Genomic DNA, 11,402 nt, shown 5'->3' with positions numbered 1-11,402 from the left:
GAAGGAAGGAAGGAAGGAAGGAAGGAAGGAAGGAAGGAAGGAAGGAAGGAAGGAAGGAAGGAAGGAAGGAAGGAAGGAAGGAAGGAAGGAAGGAAGGAAGGAAGGGATATTGGAGAGAAGATTCAAAAATAAAAACAAAGAGCTCTCAAGGTCTGATATACCTCAGAGTAACAGGTAATTTAGCCCTCTTGCCCAATCAAGGATGCACAAATATTTTTTGACTCAGTTTATTATGTTTAAAATTTTGGGAGTTGAGAAAGGACTTCAAAGAGCTTAAAGTAAACTATTTCTTTTTTTTTAATTTTTTTTCTTTTTGGGTCACACCCAGCGATGCTCAGGGGTTACTCCTGGCTTTGCACTCAGGAATTACTCCTGGCGGTGCTTGGGGGACCATATGGGATGCCGGGGATCGAACCTGGGTCGGCCGCATGCAAGGCAAACACCCTACCCGCTGTGCTATCGCTCCGGCCCCAGTAAACTATTTCTTGCCTTCTGAAATAATCAAAGGTGATAAGAATACCAAATTAAAAGTTAACAATGAATGTGTCATCATTAATTGTTATAAATTATGTAGGCTTAAACTATGAATATGCTTATAAGCAGTAAAATAAAGTCTTGATGGATTATTCTCTCATACTAATATGTCAAGTTTGATCTGAAAAAGATCCCCGCATCTCTGACTGTGGTGATTCACAATGTAGAATTATGGGCACCTGGTTATTCAGTTCCTTAGCTTCGCTTTCTTGTAACTGAACCATCAGAGAGTGTTCGAAAAAGAGAGGATCACTGACTTGCTCAATGTAATAGTCCATATTCAAAATAAAACATGGCCTCACTTCTAGAGACAGGATGATAATTTTGAGTTTATTGAAGTTTCTTTATCAGTTCCTGAGCTATTTTAACAGTGTCACCTCCTTTAGATCACTCAATATGTCCAACTCTCAGTGGAAGCTAAGTGAGTGAACAGAAGCAGTAGGTGCACACCTAGGGTAGTGAACTAAGCCATTTCATTACTGGGATGAATTCGCAAAGTAAATTGAGCTCAGTAATGTCCAGAGATGAAGCTTCCTTGAAGAACAAAGTGCAAGAATCACAGGCTCCACATGTGATTTTTCATCTGGACTCAACCTTGAGAACGATGGGTTTCTCCGGTTGAACCAGCACTTGCTTCCCTAATATCACTGGAATCTGCAACAGGGAAACAGCCAGAAAAGATACAATGAGAGAGGCAACAAAAAAGCAAAATAGAGAAGACACATGAGGAACAATAATGTCTGGAAAAATAATGAAAGGTCTTTCAGCATTATCTGCCTTTAATTCTTTATGTGGATCCTAGAATATATGTCAAAGCAGGAGAGTGAACGTATTAAGCCATGCATCATTCAACAAAATGTCTATTCAAGCATCCATTCTGTCAGGCTGGGGGAAGTTTTCACACTGACTCATAATCATTTTTTTTCTACATTTTTAAAAAAAAGAATAATATTTAAAGTCCAAACCAGATTCTTAGGCAGCATGGTAATTTTGGTTTTTAGGTCCTTTTTATCATAGGCATTTAACCTAAAAGCTCATGATGTGCTCTGTTAGGGTGACACCCTGAGGCACCAATGGCAAAGCACAGTCAACAGCCACACAGTTTTGTAGGTCTTGGAAATTTGCAGGGTCATGATTCAGCTTCTTGGTGGGAGGATTTCATTGAGAATCTCTGTGTGTCCTAACAACCCCGGGGGCCCAGATGCACTATGAGCACTGAACTTCCGAAGGTATTCAGGTCTACATTGCTACCTTTGTCCTCTTTCTCTGCCAGAAGCTCACCCAGTCCCTTGGGAGAATGAATGACGATCACCTTCTGATCCCAGTTGACTGAGGGAAATAAAACTCACAGAGGGCGAGAAGCACCCGCCTGTGTGTATCTACAAGCTCATGGAGCTCAACTCAGATGGACCAGAGGGCAGCTTCCTCTCAAGACTGAGGTCCCCATTTCTACCCACTGGAAGGACAGCTCCAAGGATGCCCTAAACCCACAGTAAGATGCATAGTCCACCTCCAACATTCCTGAAAACCTAAAAAGATCTCTTGAAGGGAAGGAGCAGCACAGTATCTGCACGAGTCCTAAAAAATAAGCCTCATGGTTCTTGGTTGATTTTCTATATGTTTCTGATGGAAGAACTGCAGATCTTCTAAAAAACACCAGATCATTCTTTGAAATTTTTTAAAATGTCAAATGGCACACATGTATTTCTCAAGTACCAGGCACAAAACTTGCACATACAAAAATTGCATGTGCCCAGTTTTTCAGAATGAAATAGGTTAAATTTGTACCTAACCCACTTGGTATCAATTTGTATATAACCAGTCTGAATTTATCACTGGTTCAGCATAACAGGATCTCTGCCTGACGCCATGAGTTTATAGAAATACGTTAAAGACATTCTTACATAGAGGGGATACACACTGGATCAAACCTGGCTGATTTAATGAAAGACTATTGAGTTTGGTGGCAGAACTGATTATGTCATCCAACTGCAGCTGATGACAGAGAAGAGAAGGAGCTCGGGCTCTTAAGGGGATCTCCTTAGGGTAGTTTGGGGAATTAACTAAGACATGAAGGAGGAGAGAGTATAGGGTAGAGTGGGAAGAACATTTCTAATTTTATAATCATCACTAAGAGAGCTTCTGTAAGTTCTGCTGGGAAAGAACATTGTTCCTGGCCCTAATCTGGTCATCCTGCCACTTCTGACTCTGTAGAAGAGCCTTTCCTTCTTGTGGACTGACTCAAGTTCAAAGAACTGTGTACAGTCATGATACACTAGCTGCACTGAATCCAAATGATCTCTTCAGTTGATTCTCCACCAAGTCATAACTAAGCACTCCAGCCCTGAAGCATCCAGAGTTCTTAGATGGCTGCAAAGGAATCTCTTGGACTTAGAAGGAGTTACTAAACGATGAGTGATCACCTGTACGTAGACAAGAGAGATCATTTAATAATCACCTCATAATATAACATTACTGATGCAGAAAGAACTGTCTGACCTGTGTTTCTTCACAAGGTTTGAAGGTGAAGTTCTGCAGTGTTTTGACAACAGCAAGTTTCAGGCTCATGAGAGCAAACCTCATGCCAATACAGTTCCGAGGACCAGCTCCAAAGGGCATGTAGACATAAGGATTGATGCTGTCCTTGTTCTGACTGCTGAACCTGGTTGCAGATCATTGAATGAAAACAAGTTAATGAATAATAATTTAAAAGCACAAAAGTAAAAAAAAACCGCAAAAGTTACATGTCTCTGATTATCACTGAGATTTCGCAATCAGTGTACACAGAAGTATTTGTGGTCTTGTCATCGTGATATTCCTTTGGCTATTTGGCTATGAAAACAGTAGGGTGGAGATCTGTGCCACCCATATACTCATAGGACTCCTATGCTAAGGAGATAAGATGAGCACTGTTGTATGGAAGATGTAACTTTAAAAAAAGAGAGGACAACTTTAAAAACTAAGATTATATTCTGGGTGGTGAGCATTTCACATACTGAAAGAAAGCAGGATTGAAAAGATCCCAGCTGAAGGGAAAGTCAGGCTCTTCCTCGATTCACTTTACGTAGGTCAGGAGGTCATTGAGGACCAAGTCAGAAACAGTTGTTTAAGGGCCAGAGAGATGGTACAGGAGGTTGGGCATTTGTCCTGCACATGGTTGGTCCAGGTTTGATCCCCAGTGCCCTGTATGGTCCCCCAAACTCACCAGGAGTGATCCCTGAGTGTAGAACCGGGAGGAAGTCCTGAGTGCTGCTGGTTGTAGTCCCCCGATCAAACAAACAAGCAAAATAACTCCATTCCTTAACATGTTACTTTTTCCTCCCTTTCCCTGCGGCTCTTTTCCCACGAACTAACTTAAGTCAAATGATTTACGTGTGCAGACAATGCAATTCTACATATTAGAGTCATCTAATTCCTTGTCTGTCCACCCCCCTGGTATATTAAGTCCTCGAAGATTAAATCCATGATTATTGCAAATTTGTTTCTCAATATTTGGTTTGACGGAGGAAACAGCTGTAGGCACAGTGATCATGTATTTCAACATAGTCCTTGCAATATGGGAGACATTGCTTGGTTTCTTACATATTTTTCCCTTAAGTGAATATATGGACTACTTCCCCCACACCTCCTGGTACTTACAGATGTATACTTTGCCCACACCCCAAAGCCGCTACTGCCCAATGAGAAATTTAACTCCAGCTGTACTACCCAGTTAAATATAAAATTATATATATGTATATGTATACATATATATAAAGTAGAGTGGGAGTTATGTGCGGATGGAATGTGGTTGATGGTTGTTGGGGAGGCTAACAAACCACTCTGCCACCATATAAGCTCAAAACTCATCTACCGGCCTTGCTCCAGAGACTCATAAATAAATCTCAAGAGAGATGGATTAGCCGAACAATCTCTAGGACACTCATTCCTGACTGAGACACCTGGGACAGTCGGGAGTTGTACTCTGCCCCAAGGCACAGCCCAGTTAAAATTTAATTCCAATGCCAATATAACAACAGTACAGAGGGGAGGGCGTTTGCCTTGCCAGGTTCAATCTCCGGCATTCCATCTGGTCCTCCAAGCACTGCAAGGAGTGATTACTGAATGCAGAGCCAGGAGTAACATCTGAGAATAACTGGGTATGACCCCCCCGAATTTAACTCCAGCTGTACTTCCCAGTTAAATATTAAAGATTTCCATGAGTGCATGGCCACATTTGCAGCCGTTAGACATGTCCAAACTCTACAACACTGACAATCCAGTAGTAGTAGCTCACTGGGTTGGATGGGACATAACATAGTAGCCAACCAGTCTTGACTAACAAAAACAGGCTTAACTTGTAATAGCCTCTCAGGAATCGCTCCTACAGAACTTAATATCTCCACATTGAGATACAACAATTTACACAAATTTTCTTCTAAAAAGTACTTTTTGATAATTCTGTTGGCAATTTAATGCAAAATAAAGTACTGTGGACCTGCTACAGAGGCAGGCTTGAAGGTGTTTGGGAAAATTGGGGACAATGGTGGATGGAAGGTGATCATGGTGGTGGATTGGTGTTGGATATTGAATGTCTTTAACAAATCATGATGAATACTTTGTAAACAACAGGGTTTAAATAGTGCAAGGTGGCGAGATCTTTAAAAGATGAATAAAGAAATGTTATAATATTATATTGTTTACATGTGGAATATGCCTGTGTCTGTGTTAAATATACACATAATGTGTCTAGGTCACAAATATCCAAAAGATAATTTTTGGTTTATTTTCCAGTCATACCCAGAGATTCTAAAGTCTTAGTCCTGGCTCTGTGCTGGGGATCACTCCTGGAAGGACTTTGAGAATGAAGTATAATGTTGGGGATCTAACTTGGTCAACTGCTTGCAAGGCAAATGTGTGTGAGGATATGCATAAATACGTAAAGTGAGAAAGATATAAATAAGATACGGCTTTCTTTTTCTGTTAAATAAAGTGAGCATTTCAACACCATATAATAAAAACATTCTAGATTTGGGGTAATTTTTATTGTTTGGGGGACACATCTGAGGGAACTGGGGACTTACTCCTGGTTCTGTGCTCAGGGAGCACTCCTGAAAGGGCTTTAGGGACTATTTTGGGTGGCTATGATTGCCCAGTCAGACAGGTGCAAGGCACGTGCCCTACCTGCTGAAATACTGCTCCAGGAAAACAGCATTCTAACTCTTAAAAGTCCATGTAGAAATAGAGTCCATACGCATAGAAAAATGTCCAGAAGGACATACTTTGTGAGGTCTATCTTAGGAATGGGTCTCAACAATATCAACCTTCTTTCTTCTAATCTACTTTGCAAAATTTTAACAATCAACCTTCACACTTTTGAGAAGAAAAATCAAAAAACAGTTTAGAGGTAGAAAATGAGTGAACATGTTCATCATTACACTAAAAGGCATGAGGCCACTTGCAGGTCAAATTAGATCAAAACTCATTTGTGGGATATAAAAAATAACATGAGACTAATACACAAAGACAGTAGAAACAAGGGCTGGGAGGATTGGTCCATGGTTGGAAGCCTGTTTCAAGTACTGGTGGAAAAGACAATTGGGATAGACCGGGGGCCTCACGCACGTGTGGCTCCCCCGCAGCTGCATGAGCGTGAATCCAGACCCAGCTGAACCAAATTCAACATGGGCAGCTACTTGCAGAATGTCTCCATCCTGAGAACCAAGCCGCAACCCCATGCCCGCCCAAGAGGGGAAAGGTATTTCTCTCTCTCTCGCCTGTCCCTTCCCGGGGATGAAGGGTGTGGGGACGCCATATTATGACGATCACAGATGGGGTTTACGGGTTTACAAGCTTGCAATGATCCAACATCCAGAAGAAATCTCCATGAACTTAGTTGTTAAAGTACAGAAATCCAAAATCGCGGCCGCGCGACCTCATTTACCTTCGCAACAGGTCTGACTCTAGTGGGCTGCTCCTAACAATAATGGTTAGGATTGTGTTGAAACATTGAATGTAACCAAAGTAAATAGAAAGTAAAGTGAAATTTATCAGTTACAAGGGGAGGGGTGCGAGAGTGGGCGGGATGGGAGGCGTACTGTGGTGTTTTTTTTTTCTTTCGGTGGTGGGATATGGGCACTGGTGAAGGGATGGTTGTTTTACCATTGTATGACTAAGACTTAAGCCTGAAAGCATTGTAATTTTCCACATGGTGGTTCAATAAAATAAAATTTAAAAAATAAATTTAAAAAAAAGACAATTGGGATAGATAAGGGACCACTATGACAAAGTTAATTAGTTAGAAATGATCACTCTGGATAAGAACTCTATGCTGAAAATATGTAAAGGGATAAGCGTGATAAACTCTGAGTATCTGTATTGCAAACCATAATGCCCAAAATGAGAGAGAGATGGAGCAGCAAGAGGGGGAGGTTGAGAGAGAGAGAGAGAGAGAGAGAGAAAGAAAGAAAGAAAGAAAGAAAGAAAGAAAGAAAGAAAGAAAGAAAGAAAGAAAGAAAGAAAGAAAGAAAGAAAGAAAGAAAGAAAGAAAGAAAGAAAGAAAGAAAGAAAGAAAGAAAGAAAGAAAGAAAGAAAGAAAGAAAGAAAGAAAGAAAGAAAGAAAGAAAGAAAGAAAGAAGGCAAGTGTTTGTCATAAAGGTTTGGTGAACAAGGGTAGGAGGGAAACTGGGCACTTTGGTAGGGGGAAATGTACATTGGTGGAGGGATAGGTGTTGGAACATGGTATGACTGAAACCTGACCATGAACAGTTCTGTTACTGTGTATCTCACGGTGAGAGAAGGATAAGGAAGAGGAGGAAGAAGAGGAGCAAGAGAAGTAGAAGGAGAAGTAGAAGGAGAGGGAGAAGGATAAAGAGAAGGAGGAGGAGGAGGAGAAGGAAAAGAAGAAGGAGGAGAAGGAGAAGGAAAAGGAGAAGATGGAGAAGGGGAAGAACGAGAGGAAGGAGGAGGAGGAAAAGGAGAAAATGGAGAAGAAGGAGAAGAAGGAGAGGAGGAGGAGGAATAAGAGGAAGAGGAGTAAAGTCAATTTTAAAATAAACATAATCATTTCCTGAAGTTAAAAAACAAATTAGGTGGCCAGAGAGTACAGCAGGTAAGGTGTTTGCCTTGCACACGGCTGACCCAGGTTTAATCCTCGGCATCCCATATAGTCCCCTGAATACCACCAGGAGTAATTCATGAGTGCAGAGCCAGTAGTAACCCCTGTACATTGCTGGGTTTGACAAAAAAAGCCCAAAAAAACCCACCCAAATTAGATCGAGTGGCTGCCTTTTGCATGATGGGAGAGCCAGGCAGTACCTTTCGGGATGGAACTCCTCGGGCTCTGTCCACAGTTCCGGGTCTTTATGGAGAACAAAGATGGGTATCATGACCACTGTGCCTTTGGGGATAAACAGCCCATTGATCTCCACATCTTCCTTACAGACCCTTTCGATTCGGCCAGCAGATGGATATAATCTGAGAGTTTCGCTCACCACCATGTCAAGGTATTCCATTTGCTCCAGGGTGTCAAAGGTGGGTGGCTCCTGGGAAGAAATAGATTTGGGGCTGGAGTGATGATGCAGCAAATAAGGAGCTTGCTTTGCATGCAGCCAACCCAGGTTCAGTCCTTGACATCCCTTATGGTTCCCTGAGCCTGCCAAGATGACTATTCAGCACACAGCCAGGAGTAATCCTGGAGCATTGCCCAGTCTCCCCACCAAAAAAAAGAAGGAAATATATTTGGATGAATGAGGATTTGAGATTAATTTTTAACCCCATTTCTGTGATACTTTGAAAATACTAGATAGTTCTACTCACCTTATTGGGGAAAGTAGCATCGATCTCCTCCTGCAGTTTCTGCTGGACGTCAGGGTGGATGGCAAGGCAATACATGAGAAATGAGACAGCACTGCTGGTGGTCTCATAACCAGAAAAGATAAAGATAATTGATTGGGCCACTAATTCCAGGTCAGTCAGAGCTAAAACAGGAGAAAGGAGATTGCGAGTGAGGTAGAAAACATCATCGCTGCTGATATGATGAGAACTCCAAAATCAATGCAGAAAGAGAGCAACATAGAACATTGGAGGGAGGCAGATTGAGTTTCCCGACCCACCCAACAGAACCCTGGCAACCTAAAACTTCCTGAACCCAACCACAGCTATGCTCAAGCTTGCTCTTCACAGGCTCAGACAAGCCTCACCTCTGAGGGAACCTGTAGGAAAACCCAGGTATGCGGGACTCGTGACTGAGATCTCCAAGCTCCCTTGGATCGGGACTGGGCCTCCTCTCCCCAGGTCCCCAGTTTTCCAGTAGCTTGGCAGTCACGCCCACCCACTTCCTTTTAGTGTCAATATAATCTCATCAATGGTCAAGATTCAGAGACTATGAAATAAAACTCCCAGAAGTGAGTGACATAGAATGTCCTGGAGCATGCGGCCACGACCTCATATTCTAGCCCCCTGATGTACCAAAAGTATCACACGTTTGTTTGGGTTTAACACACTTGCTTGTATTATCTTATACAAGCGGTCAAATGATTCCAGGATCAAATACAACAATCTTCACACCCTTTCCTCTTATGGTGGTGGGAAGCTGCATGGTGGTGGGATTGGTCTTTGATAATAGCTAATTATCTGTAACTATAATATTATCTGCAATGAACTATTGTGAACAACCTTATAAAAGTTAAATTAAATTTTAAATAATCATGCAGAGTTCATCTGGGATGGGTCTCTGGATCTGGTGTCTACCTTTGGGTCAGGAAAAGGCAAAAGTGGTCTGGATTTTCAAACATGATGGCCTCTCAGTATCTGTATTGCAAAGCAAAATGGCCAAAAGGAGAGAGAGAGAGAGAGAGAGAGAGAGAGAGAGAGAGAGAGAGAAAATTGCCTGACATAGAGGCAGGCTGGAGGGGGTGGCAGGAGGGATAGGGGGATATTAGTGGTGGGAAAGATACACTGCTGGAGGGATGGGTGTTGGAACATTGTATGACTGAAACTCAATCATGAAAGCTTTGTAACTGTGTCTCATGGTGATTCAGTTCAAATAAAAAGTGGTCTGGATCTGGTTTCCCAAAGTTTCTTCTATCGACTAGGATGTGAGCAGAGCTATATAAGATCTCTATGGGCTGCAGAGACAGTTTAACACGTAAGGTGCTTGCCTTGGTGTGGCTGGTCTGGGTTTGATCCATGGCACCCCAGATGATCCCTTGCACCCCAGCAGAAGTCATTCCTGAGCACAGGTAGGTGTGCACCATCTCCATCACCACAACATAAAATATCAAACAAGCAAACTGAAAAGAACTATATCTTAGTACCTCCATTCAATTTTACACTGACTTAAAGCTGCTCTTAAAAATTTTAAAGCCTATTGTAGATACAAAAAGAAGAAGAAAAAGAAAACAATGGAGCTTACTTGGGATTTTTTTGAGCATCCAAATGAAGGGAAAAGTCAGAGTAATGCAGGTGATCATTCTGACAAATGAAAGAACAGTGGGAAAGAAGACAAGTAACCCCCTCATAATGAACAGTAACTCACCAGGGTTGGAGAAGCACTACAGAGACAATCTGCAATCAATCATCCTAAGTGACCTCACGCCAAAATTCTCCCCAGATGTTAAAAATAGTGAGAAAAAGCCTGAATATCCAAAATATATAGACAGCCCCAAATGCACCCTCCCCAAGTAACTTATCAACTAGAGGAGGGAAAAGCCCATTAGAATGGTCTGGGGAGCAGAATGTCAGCCAGGGGTCCCGAGTTAAGGTCACCAACATGGGAGAAAGCAAGTCCCAGATGATGAGGGTCTGGATGCAAATTTCCAGGCCAGGTTCTGACTCACTGATTCAGGCATGAGAAATGCCTGTACAGACCTTCTCCTGACTGTCCCATGATGCTCTTCACACACTGCCTGACACTGGGTATGACTGTTTCTGGCTCCTGTCCTTCAAGCCTGGAGCAGAGTCCTGCCTGCCCACTGCCATAACATACTCTGGCCACTGTTTCTATCTAATTGGCACCTTTGAATTGACAGGAGCGTGTCTGCTAGAAAAGTTCAGATGTCTGCAGAGCGACACCCACTTCCTCCCCTCCCCAAGTAGGGGCCCTGGGCACGCTCCTCGCTTACCTTTGTAGGAGTCCACTTCCTTGGAATTCTGAGTGTTGAGCATCAGTTGAAGGAAGTCCACTCGTTGCTGAAAGCAGAATAAAAGCTTAGTGGAAGAAAGTCACTTGCAAAGTCAAAATGAACAAAGAGGCTAAGACTTAACCTCTTTCCTAGATAATGGCTGCTTCTAGGGCAGAAGTCTAACTAATGAGAGATCAAAATATCATCAGTAACAGATCCAGAAAACTCCAACCACCACAGCATGTCAGCTGCTTCCTCAGCCTTCTCTCTCCTGGTCCAAAGTTCTCTGGCTTATCTACACAGACCCTTGGCCAAAGAGTTGCCTGCTCTCTCCCATCATCGCCGCTCTCAGAATGAAGCCCGAACTCCAATCTCTTTCTCTCTATCTCTCTATCTCTCTCTTTCTCTCTCTCTCTCACTCCCCACATGACCCTCCCTCTTGGAACCACCCCATTCTCAATGCCATCCTTGGGCAGGCAGCCCTCCCTCCTCTGCAGAGGGGCTCCGGCTGCCTCAGGCTCAGGAAGTCTAAGCTGGGTGAAAAAGTTTCTGCACACTGATCGTTAGAGGATTCACTGTAACACCCCAGCCCTGTAGCCTGAGCCTTCCAATGGACAATGGATAAAATAAGAGACTTGGGGCCAGAAAGATTGTTCAATGGGCTGATTGGGTGTATGCAGGCAGGTGTATCCCCATTCACCCCCATCAACAAATCCCTGCAGGACTCCCAGGAGCCGCCCCAAGAACTGAATGGAAATAGCCAAA

General features: G+C 42.8%; 1 protein-coding gene across 2 annotated transcripts in view; it reads right to left on the bottom strand.

The window, feature by feature from the left end:
• Positions 1-1,113: 1,113 nt before the first annotated feature.
• LOC101543423 (cytochrome P450 3A12-like) overlaps positions 1,114-11,402 on the bottom strand; it is a 30,825-nt gene continuing 20,536 nt past the window's right edge. The window contains exons 9-14 of one of the 2 annotated variants that reach the window (XM_055136125.1): positions 10,638-10,704; positions 8,332-8,492; positions 7,831-8,057; positions 5,698-5,700; positions 3,034-3,196; positions 1,114-1,188 (exon numbers count right to left, since the gene is read on the bottom strand). In XM_055136125.1, the coding sequence (XP_054992100.1) occupies positions 1,114-1,188; positions 3,034-3,196; positions 5,698-5,700; positions 7,831-8,057; positions 8,332-8,492; positions 10,638-10,704 (696 nt within the window). The remainder of the gene's footprint in view (positions 1,189-3,033; positions 3,197-5,697; positions 5,701-7,830; positions 8,058-8,331; positions 8,493-10,637; positions 10,705-11,402) is intronic. The other variant, XM_004617342.2, reaches the window with a different exon arrangement.

Source organism: Sorex araneus, chromosome 4 (genome assembly GCF_027595985.1).
Source record: "Sorex araneus isolate mSorAra2 chromosome 4, mSorAra2.pri, whole genome shotgun sequence".
Taxonomy (NCBI): Eukaryota; Metazoa; Chordata; class Mammalia; order Eulipotyphla; family Soricidae; genus Sorex; species Sorex araneus.
Note: the sequence above shows the minus strand (reverse complement) of the source record. Positions and strands in the feature narration are given on the sequence as shown.